We start from the raw sequence: 19,550 nt of genomic DNA on the forward strand, positions 1-19,550 counted from the left end.
GGGTGGGGAGGAGATGTGTTCATGGTGGGGGGGGGGAGCTCTCGCCTGGGCGTCTCCCTCGGAAGGGGCTGCCTCCCCGGTGTAGCACAGCAGAGGAAGACTGAAGGGGGCCGTTCAGGAGCAACTCTGCGTTTCTTGTTTTGAGGAGCCCGGGAGCTCCTGTTTTTAACTCAGATTTGTATGTCACTGGTAACAGGCTACGGCCAATTAGGCAATTGTTAGTATATAGCATTTATTACATATGAAAAATAATGTGATCTTACTAAAAATAGTGGAACAGCATAAAGAACAACAACTTTATTCAGGGGTCTGTGCATAGGACATGCCTTTAAAAGACCTTAAGGGATAAATGCTTAGGAAATCTGGGTTTATAAAAGAATGCAGCCATTTAAACATCCGCATTGGAACTTTACAAGCAGAACTGGCATGGACTGGCATGTCAGACCTGGGCAGAGTGTCCTGGATTCAGTGGAAAGGCAGGTATGGAAGGATCCCCTGCGCAAAGCAGCACCTGCCAATAATGAGATGACGACCAATGTGCCCTGAGCTCAGAAAGAGGGAGGGGCCAAAACTTTACACCCGCACGCACAGAGGGAGGAAGGCCACTCTTGCTGGGTGGTTTTACAGTCTTCCGCCATTAGGGTCGAGGAGCCGTAAGTGAATGTCCATGGCACGTGGCAGTCTCTCTTAGGCTGCAGTTGCCGCAGGAAACAAAGTTGCTGCAATGACTGTTTTTCCAAGAGAAGCACGAAGATCTGCCATCCTGGATGAAGTTTGGACCATGGAGCCATTTCCTTTCCCAGAATTCCTGGACGGAAGCCTCTTGCACAGCGTTGCTTTCATCCCGTTTGTCCCCTTTGCTGGCCTTGCTGGCCCCAGGATGGCCCCGGTGCTGGAGGGCCTCCGTGGCGGCCCGCTCTGCTGCTGACTTCCACCCATCGAGCTAGCCGGCTGGGCATGGCCTCACTTGCAGGGGGCTGCCGGGCCCAGAAGGTGGTGCTTGGAAGAATATTCCAGGACCCGCATGAATGGACGATAGGTTCTGGCTGGTTTCAGCACTTCGAGAGGAAGCTGGCTTCCATTTTGGGGGCTGTTGGGACAGAAGCAACCTCACTGTGATTCCCTGCCCAAATATTAGGCACGTGGACGGACTGGGGGCACGGAGCCCTGAGCCCAGAAGGAGGGAGGCAGGGTCACGAGGAGGTTTGCAGGCAGCTGCCCATCAGGCTGAGGTGCCTTTCAATTCATCTCTCTGGCTTAAAGCCTTTGTAAATTCACTTTACAAATTTACTTTGTAAATTCACTTTACAAATTTACTAGGAAAATGAAAGACAAGGCAGCTCAGAAACAGCCCATCAAACCAGCCTTCTTGTGCGCAGGAGATTTCCACCTGCAGCCCCCTCTGAGTGGAAGCTGCCCATTGGCACAGTGGGCAGGCTGGAAGGGCAGGGCTGAACCTGATGGCAGGAGGCCCCATGACAAAATGGGGGGGGGCTCTTGTCTGCTTGCCAGGGACCCCAGCCTCACCCACAAAGGGTGCCAGGGAAGCCCCTCCACCCCTGATGTGTCCCCTGTGGAAGACCACTCCCAGCTCCCTCCAGGAGACCCTCTGCAAAGGAGTCAGGACGCTACCTGGCAGGGAGGTCACATTCAACCCCGATCTCTCTGGTGTCCACCTCAGGCCTAGATTGGGTCTCTCTCAGGTAATCCAAACGGTCCTGCAGTTCCTTGTTCTGAAAGACACACAAGGCAGCCCTGTCTCCACCTTCCCTGCCTTCAGCCAAGCCTTCCATACCCAGAGGGGGGAAGGGAGTCTCCCTCAAGGGCGTCAGAACTTCACACTTTTCATTTTTGCAAAGCTTCATTTCCCAGATGTTCTTCCAAGGTGCAGGGAGGAGATGCCAACCACGAAAGAGCTCCCCCATTTCATCCCCACAACAACCCTGTGAGGTAAGCTAGGTTGGAAGGGGGGGCAGTGAGGGGCCCAAGGGAGTTTCACGACCAACAAGAACTTGAACTGAGCCTGGCACAGAGAAGCCGAGGGTGGGGGGTGGTTCATCGTGATCGAAGGAAAGTCGGCTATCGTCTGCTGAGGGCCTTGAAGACCTGAATTTTACAGGCACGAGGAAGGTGGGCCTTGCCCAAGGTGGCTGGCAATCTAATGCGGCTCAGGAAAACCAAACCCAGTCACTGGATTTAAAACCATGAGCAGAAGAGGTCAAAGCAGCTGCAACAGACGCAGGGCAGGAAGAGCTGAGGATCGGTCATGTTCTGACAGTTAATCAAACACTTACCTCTCCCTCCAGGAAAGAGATTTTCTCTAAGAGTTGTAATGTAAAGATCTCCTTTTGCTTCAGCTTCCTCTTTTGTAGCTCTGTCTATGGAAAAAGAACAAAGGACACTAACTCCAGACAATGCTGCAGCATCCTTCAATGGACCCACTGGGGAGACGTTGAGAGCAAAGCCTCTCCACGGACCGTGATCATCAGACAGTGAAATCACAGGCCTCAAAATGGTTTTTTGCAGAATACAGTTGGGTAATTTTTAAATTACAATTGGGGCACAGGCAAGTATTTACCACCAGGAAACAGAGTTTGCTTTAGGATTCCGAGAATGACTCCAAAGATTTCCTTTTCTTTTTTGAGTCTTTTTTCCCACCTTTCCAAGTGGCCAATAGGATCAAAACATAAAATTAAAATCATAAAATCTTACAGCCAGAAGACAGAACCAGCATGGAGTGGAGGCGGCTGCTGGAGGCCAGGAGGAGGACTCTCCCTCGGACCCCAAAAGAGGGAAAGGGTCACAGCACCTTCTTCAGTGCCTCCTTTGAGCCCTTCATGGCCATCCAGCAGGTTTCAGAAGTGGAGGATTTGATCTCCACAGGACAGGAGTTCAGTCTTGACGTCCCCCTCCCCCTGCCCTGCTGAATTAAGGGGGCCTGTGGAGCAGGTCACCAACATACACACACCGGCACATGTCTCGACTTCTACAGGGGGAGGGGGGAGCAGGAAATCCATTTAAGATATAAGGCCTCTCACATTGTCAGACTCCACCAGCGAGGCTGGGGTGCGTCTCCTGGCCTGAGTAGTTCACTTAAGAGTTTTGGACATGTTATGCTTCAGCTTTTACTCCCGGCTTTTGCACAGAGAAACTGCTGCCCGTCCTCTGCACTCCCAAGTTCTTTAGAAGAAAGTGCAAATGTCAGTGACAATACATTAGGGCTCGTATCTCGTAACCAATGCACAAGAGCAGAGATTTATTGGGCACCCAGACAGCTATTTGGAAAAGCTGAAAATTCAAACAGTGTCCTTATCAGTAATTGGAGAGACACATTGGCACCCTAAGGAAATGCAGACTAAATGAGCCAAACGGGCCGGATGCATTTCACTGGAGCTGTTGCCACAGAACAGCTGGGCAGAGGCCTCCCCAGCCATAAGTGACATGTTTTCCCCACTATCCGCGCCGGGAAGCAGCCCAGAGAGGAGTTGGGAGCAGGGTGTTCTGGTGGAAAACGAAGGAAGAGCTGGGTGTGTGCATAAGTGTGCGACAGAGGGGGGCCATCAGCAGGGCCAGCTGGGGAGGGCAGCAACAATTCTGGCTCCCCCCCAGCCTGAAAGGAAATGCGTGTGCAGTCAGGATTCAGACAGACACCCAACAGGACAGCAGCTCCTGAGGCTACAGTGAAATACACCAAACCCTTAAAAGTAATGACCAGCTGGCAATTATTTTATCTCAATTAGGGTAATAGCAGCATGGACTAATAACTACCCTTTCCTTGTTTGTTCTGTAGTCAGCAAAGTTGCTCTTTGTTGTTTTTAATAAACAACCCCTCCCCCCTTCGGCAAAGAATGCTTTCAAAGCAACATAATTTCAAGTGGAAACAATTTATTAAAACTTCAGTAACAAGTTTTAAGCAACACGACACTTTTTAAAAGAAAGTAGTTCACTGAAATACAGAGTTGCCAAAAGAGTATAGCAGAAGAGCTGTGTCGGAAGTGGCACCCGAGAACCTTCTGTCTTTGAAGACTGAATCTCTGGAAGCCGGCCTGAAAAGCTCCCCCTGGAGGGTCTTCCAGCCCTCCCAACCTGAGGTCTGGCATCAGCCTTTTAGGGTCTGGGGGAGGCTTTGGGGTCCAACCACCACCAATTTAGAGTGAAACAGCAAAGTCCAGAATCGGTAGGCTTTTCTTTAAAAACAATTGCACACCTTCTTATAAACAAAATTCTGCTATGTAGTAATGTTGCACAAGGCAGCATAAGACAAAACGTGCACTGGCTGAGCCTTTCAATTGTTCTGGGTCCGTTTTGCCCCCTGGGTTTCTTCCACCACCGGTGCAACAAGGGAGCCAAGGGGCATGTTGGGGCGGGGGGAGTAGGAAAGAGAGAGGACAAATTGGCAGTTGTTCCCAGCACATCTGCCACGGAAGCAGCTTTCTCTGTCCTCATGCACACTTTTGGTGATATTCTGCTTCTACCATCTGTTTTCATGGCAATTTTCACTTCCTTGGGATTCATTCCATCGAGTCAGGTGTTTCCCTTGGATATCCTTCTCTTGCACAACAGCCAGGAAGCCCCATTTCCTAGCGGGTTCTCTCTGGACTTTGCCCCTCCGCCTAGCCTCCTCCTCATCAACTTTAGAGGCCATGCAGGAATTGGGAGGAGCCATTTTGGCTTTCATTGCAAAGCCTATCAGTATCAGACCGCTGGCCCTTCTGGCTCGATATTACTACACCATTGGTAGCAACTCTCCAGAATTGCATGCAAAGAAAAGCCTCTTTCAGCTTTTGTTACTACAAGTTTAAAATTAACAGAAGGTGTCCTCCAGAGGACAACCAAAAGCAGAATGCTGCGTAAGGAGAATGTGGAGTGGAGAAGGAGAACCAGGGAACAGTTTAGACCGCTAAACTTTTATTAATATAAGTCCCTATTAATGCAAACATCACCAGCACAAAAGGAATCGTTGTACTTCTGCATTTTGATCTGCACAGATGCTCTACGTAATCCAAGCCAGATGGAATTCCACCCGAGAATCTCAGAGCACCAAAGCTCCCACTGGGGGGGACGGACGAGGGACACAGCTTGACAATCACACTTTCTGAAAATGTGACTGTCATTGCAAAGAGTTGCTTTTAGGTGATGAAACATTTCAAGCCGCTGTTACAGCTTTGGCTTAAGCCTTGGTTCAGGTATCACAACGGGAACAACACAAAAATATCACAAGTGCTTGACGTGTCGTCTCTGGCCAATATACCTCTGTGTGTTCATTCCCAGTCACGTTTTGTCCTTTGACCTCCAACGTAGCAGGTGAAGATCACCCCTTTTTCGGCTCCATATGAAGGGGAATGCTGAGACAGAATTTTTCCGGGTTGCCGCCTTCTTACTGAGCGTTCAAGAACCCTTGTCAAGGCAAAAGCCTTCTGTAGCCTTCCGCTCACAGTGCTTATGGCCGAGGGCTTCCTCTTTTGGAGCTCAGATTCTGTGTGGACTGCCCATCAGAACGGCCATCCTACTGCACTGGACTTTTCCAGGTGAGCTACAGTATCACAATCCGGTTTGGTTTCTTGACACCTGAGTCACTTTTCTCCATGCTGTGTAATTGATCCTGCCCCATTTTGTGCTGGGTGATCCCCATCTATCATCGTCCAATGAATCTGAGACTAAATGTGGAGAACAGCTCATGGGCCATAACCTAGAGACAGTGTGATGCAGTTGGTTAGGGGAAGGTCGCTCTGAAAGTGGACTCTGCAAACAATTTCTCAAATAAGGAACTTCTTTTCACACCTTCCTTCCAGGTATATCCTGTCCTCCCATCTCTAAACCAGCCTGAGGGGGGGGGGGAAAGTCCGCTACCCGAATAAGGAGCTGAATGTTACTCCCTGTAATTAGTCAACACCATCTTGGTTTTCCTTCTTTCAGTCTTACTAAGTGCCAATTTTATATCACAAAGGTTCACAAAATACATCAACTTCTACGTAAACATTTTATTTTACTCCCGTCTATTCTGATGTAATAGGCTGGAACTTCTGGGCACTTGAGAAAACAAAATGTAAGAAATACCAAGAGAACAATTTTGCTTACATGCTGCTGGGAAGCCTATCAAAAGTTGTATCTGACAGCTGGTACCTCCTCTGGCAGGCCCTAAAATGGTCAAACTGCTGTATTTCAGAGCTGCCTCTCCCACTGCAGACATTTCCTGAATTTTTGGAGAAAGCCATGAACCCAGAAGATCTACTAAACCCTGATCTGGATGTGCACATTCAAAACGGCCCTTCTAGAATTCCTCTGGAAACCTTCATGAGGTGTGAGAAGTTCACCACAGAGCAGGAGAAGCTGTTTTACTTGGATGTTAATCTGCTCCTGGAGTTTTTCCTTAGGAGCTCTAATCATCAGGTGACCTTTTGTATGGACGCATTGCAGGTTTTCTGCACAGTGTGTGACTCACCTCCTCAACCATGTGCTTGACTTTTTTCTGCTGACACAGAACCATGTCATCCAGGTGCTGGATTCGTTCTCGGAGGCTGTCAGTAATTTCCTCAAGCTTGAGAGACCTGACCAAGGAAATAAGACCATAAAAAATCAACTGGTTCGTGAAGGGCTTTCAAAAGTTCCGGCCTGAGTTTTCCTTTTCTCTGCTAAGCTTTCTCAATGATGCTGCACTTCCTGTTTCTTGTTTTCCAGAATAGAGTCCGGCTTGCTCTGGTCACTGTCCCCTTCCCAGGCCTGCTCAAACAGACCTTCCAGGATGGGAGCAGGACGTCCAGACATATCCCTCTTCCAACTGAGGAGCCTCCCCAAGAGAACCAGAAGACCAAATTCCCAACAGGTGGTCTTACCTTGGTTGGCTGGACTGGTGGTAAAGATCCGCTCCTTGTAGTTGCGTTTCATGCTCTATTAATTGCTTTTGCAACTGATGGCGTTCCTGAGGGGATAAATACAGAGGAAAATGAATACATTTGGCTTTCATCAATGACTCGGCCTCCCTCGGCAGCCTTAATGCCAGCCAAGTAAGTGATGTTATTGACTTTTCAAAGCAACGTTCAGTTACCTGCCCGGAGACTGTCAGAGTACCACATTTCACTTCTCTCTGTCATAGGTATTATTGCAGTCTGTGAATGTGGTAACTTTCATACACCTATTGTCAATTTATAGATTCCAATCAAAAGGGGGAATTTCCCCCATTGCCTTAAAATCGCCTGTGAATCTTCTACAGCACAGGTTTCAAACTCGTGATGTGACTTTTTTCCCCCTTCACTAAACTGGGGCTGGGCGTCGCCAGCGAGTGATGCATCCGGCCCTTAGGTTGCACGTTTGACACACCTGTTCTAGAGCAAGAATCTACCCAGGCAAATTGCAAGGACTGCCCTCTAATAGCCATTCAAACCATGGCTTCCTTCCTTCCTTCCTACCTCTACTTCTCTGGAGCTGCATATTGGTCCTCAAATAAAGAAATGACTCCTATAGAACACAATCTCAACAGGACAATCCTGCTCCAGCCAATATCTCCCTACAGACCCCAGCTGTCAAATAAATGAAAGAAGCAGCACTGAAAAGGCCTCCGAGGGGTCCGAAGGCCTCAGCCAAGAAAGAGGAAGAGGCCTAGGAAAAAGAGAGGAGAGAGAGAGAATCTACTACAACCAGTTCAGCAGCCCTGCCTTTCCGGTGGCCTGGATTATCTGGGCAGCAAGACTTGTTTTCCTAGGCAAATTGTGAGTTCCTAAGAGTAACAGGTCTGCTGACACATCATTCTGGTTTCTGAAAACTCATCCTGCTCTACGGCATTGTTGAAGTGGCTCAATCTTTCACCCACCTTCATTGTCCATTCCTGCCACAGTTGGTGGACTCGGCAGCTACTTGGAGGCTGGGCCCCTCCCTTCGAAGAATACCCCATGGAAATGAAGGAAGAGCAGTCTTGGGGGGAGGGTTATTTCCCCCTCTCTGCCTTCCAGCTGCAAAAGGGATCTTTTGTCTGCAGACCACCTCCAAAGCCATTTGATCAAGGAATGGACACAATGACCTCTCTAGAATATGGAGGAAAAGGATGAAAGGGGCTGTTTCTGGCCTTCCTGCTACAGATGTGAAATATTGTGGACTGAAAAAATTCAGGGGATTTTAATCTTTATTTTGCAAAGTGCGAAGAGCATGGAATAAATACCTCCAACACCACCTGTATATTTAGAAAAAGACTTAAGTGATGTTCTTACATTTTCCATGCGCTGAATGAGTCGATCCAGCTCTCCAATTTGTTGATCTTTTTCCTGCAAACTTGTCTCTGTAAGTCTCATCTTCTTATTGGCATCCTCAATGGCTATAAGTAAACGATTCGTTTCCAACTTCCAAGAGAAAAACACATGAGATCACATTCCAAGGCCGCCTGTCTTCTAACACCAGGTTGTTCCCCTCTTTCCCCAAATCCTAAGAATTGCCTGCAGCAACAACAAGCAACCCATTCCTGATCTTCCACAAATCCGTAACCGCAATCCTCCTGGCAAGACCCCAAACCATAATTTATTCCCAATGATTTTACAGTTGTTAAAATCTTCAGAGAAAGGAAGTGAAATCATACAGAACTGAAGAAAAGACACATCCCTCTTACCACCCGGTTTCTCATCTGCTTATTTTAAGTATGAGTTTTCTCATGGCTGGGAAACCTGAGCTTTCTTCTCGGCTAAAGTCAGTTTAACTCATAGCTGAGTTTAATGAGACTGACTTCCAGATAATATGCACAAAGCCACCACTAACGGTGGCAGCCCTTCCGAAGGGAATGTCAGAGCATCCCACGTACAAGGAGCGTTTCTTTCTCAAGTTTATGTTTCCGTTCTTCTTCTTGAAGCTTTTCCTCATACTGACTGTATAGTTTCCTGGTCATCTCTCTCATGACTTCTGCATTTGCTTCTTGTGAGCCTTCCACCTATTTAAAAAAATAGAAAGAAAAGGGGAGGGATTCTACTTAATGAAACAAATGCAAGGCAGAAATAGATGCCGCCCATAGAAAACCAGCTTTGTCTATGGCAGCCAAATGGATCGGAGTGAAAGGGAGGGCTCATAAGCATTTGCTCCTTTGCGCAAATCCAGGTGGTGCCTGCAAGGCTTCTCCCCCCTGTTTACACAGTGGGTGAACTTCAAGTGGCAGAAGCAGCACACGGCCTTTGGGTTGTGATGTGGCTTCTGTTCCTCTTGCCTGCATGGAGAAGGAAATGGGCCAGATGCCTTCAAGCAAAACCTGCTAGTTGCAAGTTGAGAAAGGTGCAGCTCAGCCCCTCCTGTGGGAAAACGGCTGCCTTGGGCCTCCAGGACAAGCTGAATGCAGAAGCCTGAAATCCCAGATCGCCTAAACGGCACTGGGAGCAGGAAATCCCTCTTTGCTTCTGAGCCAGAAGGCTTCCAGCCAGTCTGTGGTTTGAGACGGCCCTCCCAGGAACTGCTGTCCGGGGCAGGCATTCCTGCCGCTCACCTTCAGACGGAGCAGTTCATTTTCCACCTTGGCTGTTTCCAGTTGCTTCTGCTTTTCCTTCAGTTTTTCCATGGATAGTTCGTGAGTTTGTTTCAGGTTCTGTATCTGGTCACGTATAACTGTGTTCTCCAAAGTAACATCAACTAAGGTTTTCTGAAAACGTGTGCAATAAAATACAAAATTATTTCACAACTGCTTGACAAAAATTAGGATGAATCCTTTTTTTTTCAGATGCACCTTTGGGCAAGAACTGCAAAGAACTAACTCTTCTGGCTTTCTTAAGAAGGGAAATGTACAAAATGCATGTTATATTGGAGGAGGGCAGCAACTCATCTTCTAGCTTAAATCCATCCAGGATTTATTGACTTATTTAAATCTACTGACTAACTCCAGGGGACTCTGGGTGACAAATGACCCCAGAAACATCGTTAAGACTTGAAATGGGATTATGTGAGTGGAGGGAAGGAGAGAAACAGATACATCAACATTTCTTGGAAGCTGGGTAGTATGCAAACTGAATAAATAAATAAACATCCACCTTGAACATTTTCTGTTTATTATGTTTGTATACTACCATGCTAAAACATATACTCTCAGCTCTACGGTCAATTCTGCCACGTGTATAAATACAGCACATTGACCTTGCAAATTTCCAAGTGCTAGCAAATAAAACCTGTGAGTTAATTAAATTAATAAATCAATACCATATCTTTGGATTAGCACTGTGAATAAAGCCTAGGAATTTTCAACGCAATATCCTTTTATAAGCAAAGTCGTTTCTATAGAGCAAGGAAGCCAACTTTCAGCCTGTCGAATTTCAGATTCAAACCTTTCCCTCTATGGACGGACGGGGCTGTGGATCAGACCCTGCCCGCTAAAGCCTGACCCAACAGAGTCTAGGAGGAGCTGGGGTGGGGGGTGGGGGTGTCTTACCTGCAGCTCAATGGATGCCGAGGTTAGCGAACTGCTCATTTCGCGGAAACTCTCCAGGGCTGCCTCGTGCACCTGGATGTGGTTCTCTAGGGATGCCTGCTCAGCATGTGATACCTGCAGAAGTAATGCCAGGTTTGAGTTTCAGGAAGCAGGAATTGCATCGGAGCAACAGGCAGGTTTGCTTTGGAATCAACATCTTCATCCAAGGACTTTCACTAGAAGCCCATGAAAGAAAAAGGAAGCTTGGTACATTTGCCAGAGCACAAATTGCCAGCAGGGAAGTGAGGCTGGAGCCTGTTTTGGCAAAAAGAGACACACCATCTTCCTCTGGCAAGCTGCTGAATCCATTGCTAACTGCCCAAGGAGCTGCTGCTCACCATCCATGGCAGTTCACCAACATCTGGCAGGGACAAGAAGCAGCTCATATGGGGGGAGGGGGGAGAATCCCTTTAAAGAGACACTTTAAAGATTCAAGTATAAATCCTAACCCTTCAGGAAAAAAGATAGGGTTTCTTGCCTAAGCAGGGGTTTGGACTAGAAGCCCTCCAAGGTCCTTTCCAACTCTATTCTATTCTAAATTCATGAAAAATATGTGAGGTTACACCAGTTCTTGCGCTCCATATTGGGGATGTGGAACAGAGGTGGCTCTTTGGCATTTGAAAGGAAAGTAATTGCAGCTTGACCAGGCAGTGCCAGGCTGCCAAAGAAGGGGTGTGCACACTGAACGGGTACATGCCACAATGGCCTGCCAATGCTAGAGCCATTGGATGCTGCAAGAAAGGCGATCCATATTTTCCATAAACACAAATCAATTAATTGCTTTGCAAAACTCTTGATTGGCCAAGGCCTATGTGGATGTAGGCCAGCGCGGGAGGAGTCTCTTGAGGAAGCATCAAAAAACATCAGTTTGGTAAGAACTGAAGCCGGAGCATCAGGTCCCAACACGACGGTCCGGGGGGCACAAAAAGCAGCTCTCAAAGTGGAAAGGAAGAACTTCGCTGCTCAGCCACCGCTCAGGTCCAGCTGCACTTACCGTCAGCTCACTCGAGAGCGCCTGGATTTTACGTTTCATTTCATCGTATTCTCCATACATTTTGTTTCTCACTCTTTCCAATGTCAATCTCACCTGGAACAGGAAGGTTACAATACATAAAATTGTTCTCCATGCTGGATAAAAAGTAATTTTCAGAATCTAAATAGTCAAAGGTTTATAAAAGTAACGGGAAACCAAAGAATTTAAGAAAATTCTGGCTGTTTCTTTCTCGTATCTGAGGCAGGTATAATGTCAGACCTCTCGCAGCTTAAAATGTGGTTCCTCAGCTAAGACTAGGAGTCCCATCCCAGGGCTCCCCCCCACCCCTATTCACAGAGCCAGGTGACGTCTCCACTTTTGTCCTACTGCCTCAGAGAGGAGGGAAGACCTGAGCGAGAGATACTCCCCACCTGCCTTGCCCCACTTGGGGCTTCTGGCCCCCGTTCTGCTCCTGAGTCTGGGGAGGCAGATCGGAAGGATGCCTGGGGCCCCTCCACGTGTTGATGAAGGATGTTTGATTAGAGAGGGGCCTGACCTGTATCCAAGCCTCTGAAGAGCCTCAGGGGCAGTTGGGCAGAATGTAGCCCTGATGCCATCTGAGATTTGCCTACAGACAGACCTGGGCAAAACCTAACGTGACCTAAGGCCCCTTTCCACATTCCTCTCTACCTCGTGGCCCCCCTGCAGACCCACAAGTCATATGCCAGGTCTATGGGGGCATCTGGTCAGTGAAAAGCAAAGGGATACTTTGCAAAATTTAAAGATATGCAAATTATATTCCAGACAACAAATTGACTTCATTTCACAATTTTGTTCCAACAGAAACCAGAACTGAATGCAGGGAGTAATGAAGCGAATTGTCCTCATCCTGCCACTGGAAGCAAAGGCACCAGAGTGCTGGATGGAGAAGGAGAGAAACTTTTGCTTTGGGGACAGAAGGAAAGGATGGGGAAGGGAGAAGCCGCCGATCAAAATCCTTCCTTTCCTGCAAGAACATTGTATAAAAATGTGACTCACGTCTCGTATATATCTCATTTCTTCTTTCAGTTGGTGAGCTGACCATCCATAAACCACCATTTCTTTGTTGTGGTTGTCATCAGACCGGTGCACTACACCATACACAACACCGTGCTTTAAGTCCCCAGCAGACAATCCGCCAGGCGCTTGGTAGAGTTGCTGTCGGAGTATATTCAAAAGTTATAAATGTAAAGAAAAGGGAAAGTAAGACGTCATCCTATGACTTTTTCTAACCTACCTTCAATTTCATAAGGCTCTTCAAGATAAAAGGATGAAGCTTTTTAAACATCAAGTAATTTGAGCAGAACGTGAGCTCTTTCCTAAAACTGCTCCGGACATCAATGGGTGGCACAGCACCAGCATCATCAGTTCCCTCCCCGAGACTGAAGGGATCCTGGGCCAGCAGGGCAGAAGGTCTCTGAGGCATTGCTGGAGGAAAGGGCTACTCCCTGCCTCCCTCCCTGGGCAACAGCTGGCCTAGACGGCCCTTCAGCCGGATCTTCCTCTCTGAGCACCATCCGCGTTTCCATCATCGGTCAAAGCTAGTTGTACTCTCCACACCGAGCTCTGAACTCATAGACCAGGCACCGAAGAAACAGAAACAGCTCTCTAGAGTGTAATTTAACTGCTACCTTTTAAAACTGATTTGTCTTCCTCAAGAAGGGAAAATCTATACCTACTTTATTAAAATGTTCCTATTTCAATTCTGCTCCTCTGCCCTTCCGGAAGCTCCTGCAGGAGTTGCCTTCCATGCCCAGAGACATCCAATTTTAATTCATTGTCTAAAAGATCAACTCAACACAAGGTACTCTGTTGCAATATGTGGGCAGAGTCACCTGGTTGCCTAATGGCACTTAGACTCATTGTGCAACATACGTTGTTTTGTTTAGATAAAAGGTGGAGGGGGGGGGGAGAAAGGCGTTTCCAGATGAACTGGGTGGAGTGCCAGATGCAAAAATAATGTTTCATTTCCTGGACAGTTTTATTTGGTCTCCTATCCAACACTTGACTATAATGTTGTTGATAGCCAAGAGCTCCTCTCTGGCACTCAGGAGTGAAGTGGCTGGAGCTGAGGAGAAGAAGAGGTTCAGAAGTAGGTGCTCTTCCGAAGAATAGGTACAGAACGAGAAGTTCTGGCACTGTTCAAAGGATCACATCCTTCCCACTCAAGACCGCCTCATGATAGTTCAGCAATGAGCTATGTTTACACAAAACTTTACACAGAAACACATCTAATTAAATCTCCAATTCTCTGCAATCCAACGCACAGTGACCCAGGAGGAGCCCTTCTTGAACATGATGGTGTGTGTATCCATAGGATTCCTCTCTGACCCCTCTTCTCCACTCAAAGATGATTTCCCAGTGGCCCCCATGGCCACGGGGGATAATACTCTGGACTTCCTGATTTTTAAAAAGTATTGAGGCTGATAAGGGGATGTGGGTTTGGGGGTTCTCTGTGGTTGCCTTCTGGGGGCAAATCAGTCTATTTGTGAAGTTACACAACCGAGGCCTGGATGAATAAAACAGAACAACAAATTTGGAACATAATTTTGATGTAGGATTTGAATTCATACAGCCATCTCTGAATCCTTCTCACTACAGGACTGTAAATGTCAGGTTAATAGTATAAACTGTGCTGCAGGTTTTTAATAAAATCCAAATTTGTTAATTCAGTTAGGCTGATTCCCTCCCCCAAACGCTACATGTTAAGAGTAAGGGAAATGTGGTGACTATTTCCAGTCCTATTAAAAGATAAACAGTATTCCCAGGCAAGATGCTGTTGTTTGCTGCAGTTCAAGAGGGCAGTTGTTTCTCAGGTCAACAGGAAGGTATTTGGCTGGAGAAGCAAAAGTTTCCTGCAGCCACTGGTGGAGTCGAGCTCCCAGTGGAGCCGAAGGTCTGGGCGATGGTGCCGGGACGGGATCTGGGCCTTGCCACTCCTGCCCCAGCATTCGCTCCACCCTTGCTCCGAGCCGCCCCCTTGGCTTTCCCTCCCCACTACAGGGCAGCCACCCCCATTTTTCCTGTCTGAAGGCAGATCAGCACCTGAGGACCCGCAGAGCAGCCTCCAGGGTGATCTAACCAGATTTCCAGTAACCTTTGGCCCCTTTGGCTGTGCAATGTCCCCTGTCTGTGCAACCTTAACCCTAACCCATCAGGAAGAGGGGGGTGGGGGTTCTTTGTTGGCCCAGCAAGCTCTGACCTTTATGGCCAAGATGGCTCCTCTGGGTGGATCTGCAGAGCGCCCACCCCACCCCACCCCAATATCTCTCTGGCATCACCCCTCCAACCCAGGCAACAAGACAGCAGTGACATCTGCTCAGCACCCAGGAAGCACAGAAGCCAGTTCAGGGTTGTCCAGCCGGCATTGTCTCTCAGAGGGCGAATTGCAGCTGTGTTGCTAAAGGCCGACTGGCACCAACAGAGCACAGGGATGTTCACGTGACCTCACAAAGCCATGGGTGTGGTGACAATAAAGCTGCTAGAAACTTCACACCATGATTCTGCTGCGTGTTCCAGGTGGGGAAGAAGGGAACTCTCTGACTTTGGCCTAGCACACGCAATCTGTGCCTTGAAAGCTCCTCCTTGCACAAGTGGGGGTGCCTGTGCTGCCCCCCGGGCTTCCGCAGGAGTCTTTCCCACATGCTCTTTCTCCAATCTAACTCTATTATTACGGGCATTTTCTCCCCACAGTACAAACAGCAATTAAGTCAGGAAAACCGCACAAGGGGAAGACCTAAATAATGTTCAGTCAAAAGGAGGTTTTCATGCAAGGCCCAAACTTCCACCCACAACTCAGCCAACCCATCTGCCTCTGGCAACGACCCCGAAGGGTCTCTCAAAAGGGCCTCAGAAATCATCCCCTAATCAGGTTGAATTCTAGATTATGGACATTTTCAAAATTAAGATCCAGCAACAGCTTTTCTTTCAAAACCAAACCATCTGGCTTAATTAAAAAAAAAAAAAAGCCCTGAACATCTTTGGATGCGTTTCCCCCCAGAGGATGAAGGAAATTTCCACAAAAAGCCGAGAGTGTTTCTGCTGCAGGATCTGCCCTCTGGGAGAAATGCCCATCCACAAATGTTCTGGACTTCTTTTCAAGGGGCTCGTTTCAAGGGGCCCAGGCCACTCGGGGGCCACAAACCAAAGGGGGTACTGTGAATTGCTGCCCTCCACCATCTCACCTTTGGGGTCTTTTCAGCCGTATTTGTCCCTCCCCAAGGCGGCCAGCTTTCTTCCGGAGGCAGAGTTAAGCGCAGCCGACAGATGTTTGCCTGGAGGACAGCAAAGGATCTGCTTACCATCTTCCTCTGCTCCCTTTGATTTGGGGCGGGTAAGCAGCTGAGGTGAAGGGCAGCTCAACTCAGAAACGACCACATGCTGTCAAAGGGCAGGGGATTGTCCCTGCCAAGCATTTTCTCCAAAACTCAGCTTGTTCAGCTTCAATTGATTAGGAAATGTTCTTATGAAATAAGGAGCAGGGGAAGTTTTATAAATAAAAAGAGAACGAAGCCCATGGCAGAAGCTCACTGCTTCTGCAGCCATTTTGCAGCTTCTTCCAAGGGAAATAAACAGAGAATACAATGGGGGCCCTTTTACAATCTTTACAGACAAAACAGCCTAATGTTTTTTTACTTACCTTGTGGGATCAACATTCTGCCTGCAGTTCTACTAAAACCGAACTCGCCAGTGACACTTTGTTAGGGGAAAAGTGGGAACCAGGGGGGCCTTCGCACGACAGCCCCCAAAGACACACAGCCCTCTTCTCCCTGCCAGCCTCGGGCGAGGGCAGCAGGCCAAGACCCCCCTTGGAACACCCTCCCAAGGCCTCCGCCCGACCTGCTGAAAGACCTTCGGCGCGCCCCTCCAAGTCTGCCTCCTCTTTGGGGAGCCGCTGCCGGGACACGCCGCCCAAGGCGGGGGTTTCTGCCCCTTGGCCGCCCCCCTCCCCGCCCCCCGGAGCCCACGGCTTCACCGGGGCCCAGCCGGGCCAAAGCTGGGAAAAGCCGGAAGACTTGCCAGCCCTGCGGAGGGAGGCGGGCGGCGGGAGCGTCTCTTCGTTCGCCGCGAAGTTTGGCCGGTCTGGAGCAGCCTCCCCTCCCTCCTCCGCCAGGGCCCCGCCGCTTCTCCCGCCACGGATGCCGCCCGCCCGCTCACCTTCCGCCTGCTCTGCGGCTGCCTCGGCTTGGTGCGGGTCACCGTCAGCCCCGAGCTGTAACGCAGCATCTCGGCCGCCGCCTCTGCCTGCCCGCTCCCCGCAGCCTCCGCCACGGCTGGCGCGGCACCTCCTCGGGCCAAGTGAGCCGCTCCACCGCCCCGCGCAGCAGAGGAAGGGCGCTCGCCCCGCCCCGCCCCGCCCCGCGCGGACCAGCCTGGCTGCCTCCTCAGCTGCGGGGAAAGCGGCCGATGCCTCTTAGACGGCTCCGGGAAGGCCGCCCCAGTCTCGCCTCGGAAGGCTGTGCAGGGAGTCTCCTCTCAGCCAGCAGCCCGTCCGGGCCCGTCACGTGGCCGGGCTGGGAGCGGGGAGCGGGGTCGAGGAACGGGGCCGGCCGAGCCCTTCGGTGGGGCGCGCAGAGGTCCGGCTTTGGCCCCGGGTCGGGAAGCGAGGCGGCCCCAGGCTGAGCCCCGGGCTCTTCCCTGCAGGCCGGCCCAGCCTCGCCTCTTCCCCCTCGGGGTCCGCTGGGAAAGTCAGCCGGCCGTTTGCCCCAGCTCGGCCCTGTCGGTGCCGGCCATGTCGCTCCTTAGACGACGACACGGGGCAGGCTGGACTGGCCGTGGGGCTATTCCAAAAGCAAACTTTGGGCTCTGAGGGAAAAGTGGCCTCATTTCAAGGCAGATGTTGAGTTTCTGCCTCCTCTCTTTGTTCCAGGAGCCTCCCCCACTGACAGACAGGCCCCAGAATATAAACTGAGGGCAAACTGCCCTCCTGACTGGCACTGGTGATGGTCCCTGGTTTGGGCAATGAAATGTCTCCACCAAGAAAACAGGCTCAGCCAGCGCCAGATACCGCCCCCCCCCCACTTCAACCTAAATATAGATTTTATTCTCCCCGTATCAGATAAATTGGCTATTCTTCCATATGCTTTAAGATACTATTTTTCAGTCGTGATTACAATAGGCTTCTGTATCATTTTCTTAGTCAAAGTCAACATTTCCTCAAACAAAGGGGCTCATGGCACCTGGCAGCAGAGGGGGAGAACCTGCCGGTGTCCTTTAGCAAAAGGCAATACAGGAATAATAAGGTTGCTGTATCAGGGTTAGCATTTGCCCTTACAATGTCAGTTGAGCAATTAAGCCAGAATGACACAAATGTGACACACCCAAGGACACAGTTATCAGTGAGCAGCAGCCTTAAGTGGCTGCCAGTCACAGGCTCCAGCCAGTGAACGACTTTATTCTCTCCACGCAAAGGCTTTTCTGGTGAGGAACAAGAAGAAATGGCAAAATCTGAGAAGCAGCCCTTGCCCGGCGGGCCCTGCATCCACGCCCCGGGAGTCCTGATGCACCGGCCGCTGAATCAGCGCATCTCCTCCAAAATCAAAGCTTCATAAATTGGAATCGGCTCCTCCCTCCCTTCCTTTTCTTTGTTTTGGTATCTTGGGTGGGGACCTTGATGGCCCCTTCTCTGCGCATCCCACAAGGCCACTCTTGAGCCCTCAGGAATGCACAGACAATCCCAATAGTCAAACACAATCCGCTTTGGCAAACAAAAGGAACTATAAAAGTTAACATAATGGTAAATTGTGTTTACGCAGCAGGCATCATCTACTCTTGTGTATACGCACCTGGGTCCTACATGGGCCTGGCCTGCCTCAGGGCCAAGGAGGCGAGCAGCCCAGAAGCAGCCTTCGCTTTGGGCTGAACATAGCAGAGAAGAAGCTCCCTTCTCACCCCAAAGGGATGGTGTGGGCCTGGAGCTTGAGGAATTGTCTTGGGAATTGTCAAATCTTCACATTGGGTCATCCTATCGGCCACTAGACTTGGGGTAAGTTAGGAGGCTTGGCAGCCGTTGTGTATTTTCTTTGTGTACTCCTAGTTTTATTTACAATACTTAGCCTACTTAATAAGTACTTCGGCTCTGTCAAAGCCTATAATAATTTATCCAATCTGACTTTAATTGAGGCTTTGCCTTCAATCTTATATGTAGCCCTGACACTAATTAGGGCTGCATAATGGCCTCGCCATGGATCTGATATTGCAAGTATTTGTTTTGTTTATAGACTCACATCCTGATCTTTCAATGATTATTCAAAGGCTGGAGAGAGTCTGACCTTCTTCACCCAGAGAGATAAGGTTGTGTAAATGAAGGAGTTCATGGAAGAGAATCTCTGTAGAATCTCCAGATTGAGATGTGCTCTCCTGGCTTGATGGTTTGCCTGCAGACCTTTTGTTACCCAACTAAGGGACACCTTGGGAGCAAATCCCACCTTCCCCTGCACTGATGAAGTTATCTAGTCAGGCAAAGAAACATCTGCAAGCAAACCACCAAGCTCAGAGACCATCAAGGACTCCACAGAGAGAATTAAATATCGAAGTACATGCGGCAGCGGCGTCGGGGGGGGGGGGAGATATTGCTTAACCATCTAGCTGAGATTTCTGTTCAAGAGCCCCTATTTGGATTGTCATCCTACCCTTCTCCTCCTGCTATGGGTTTCCCCACAAGCCCATTACCTTTAAAGACCCACTGCTGGTAGGCATGAAGGCCTCTGCTGTCAGGGCTCATGTCCTGTGTATCTTTGCTTGGAATCTACTGATCAAGTGGCAGGCACCAAATTTTAGCCTTGTGCATCTGAATGAGAGACGGACGCCATCACTTAGAACTTTATGAATGATGCACTTCAAAACTATGGAAGTTGGCCAGCATGGAGGATATGTTTAGGTTGAGGTTAAGTGACTCACTAACTCACTAACAGGAATCAAATTATTTTAGGAGGAGGAATAATTTTGTAATTTAAGTTCTGTAACATGATGCATAAGCCATCTTTTAATGAGATCCATACATGGAAACACACACCAATGCTTTGGAAATGTGCAGAATGTTGATTTGAGCCACGGTTCCTAATAGGTTTTAGTTTTGTCATCTGCTCATCTCATACAGTGCTAGAGAAGCCTCCA

At 49.1% G+C, this 19,550-nt stretch overlaps 1 protein-coding gene across 2 annotated transcripts; it reads right to left on the reverse strand.

The window, feature by feature from the left end:
* Window positions 1-271: 271 nt before the first annotated feature.
* Window positions 272-16,890, reverse strand: MYZAP (myocardial zonula adherens protein). Of its 2 annotated transcripts, XM_081964585.1 has the most exons (13): window positions 16,593-16,890; window positions 15,620-15,709; window positions 12,435-12,593; window positions 11,418-11,510; window positions 10,385-10,498; window positions 9,452-9,604; window positions 8,783-8,908; window positions 8,202-8,330; window positions 6,834-6,919; window positions 6,443-6,548; window positions 2,295-2,378; window positions 1,633-1,733; window positions 272-1,090 (listed from the first exon to the last, which is right to left on the reverse strand). In XM_081964585.1, exons 1-13 carry the CDS (start codon window positions 16,659-16,661, stop codon window positions 964-966), a joined length of 1,437 nt encoding a protein of 478 aa, XP_081820711.1. In that variant the 5' UTR covers window positions 16,662-16,890; the 3' UTR covers window positions 272-963. The 2 variants fall into 2 exon arrangements, with proteins under 2 accessions (XP_081820711.1, XP_081820710.1); XM_081964584.1 differs by lacking the exons at window positions 272-1,090; window positions 1,633-1,733; window positions 2,295-2,378 and adding an exon at window positions 3,869-5,689 and having other exon boundaries at window positions 16,593-16,789.
* Between the last annotated feature and the right edge of the window lie 2,660 nt (window positions 16,891-19,550).

Source organism: Natrix helvetica, assembly GCF_964273705.1.
Source record: "Natrix helvetica genome assembly, chromosome: 12".
Taxonomy (NCBI): domain Eukaryota; kingdom Metazoa; phylum Chordata; class Lepidosauria; order Squamata; family Natricidae; genus Natrix; species Natrix helvetica.

What these genes read in the sequence shown, in the direction of transcription:
- MYZAP (XM_081964585.1), bottom strand. Translation starts at nt 16,661, where the DNA reads ATGCTGCGTTACAGCTCGGGGCTGACGGTGACCCGCACCAAGCCGAGG. An exon ending in CGGCTGAAAAGACCCCAAAG is followed by an intron (nt 12,594 to 15,619) that starts GTGAGATGGTGG and finishes ATACTCCGACAG; the next exon opens with CAACTCTACCAAGCGCCTGG. An exon ending in ATGAACTGCTCCGTCTGAAG is followed by an intron (nt 8,909 to 9,451) that starts GTGAGCGGCAGG and finishes TTTTTTAAATAG; the next exon opens with GTGGAAGGCTCACAAGAAGC.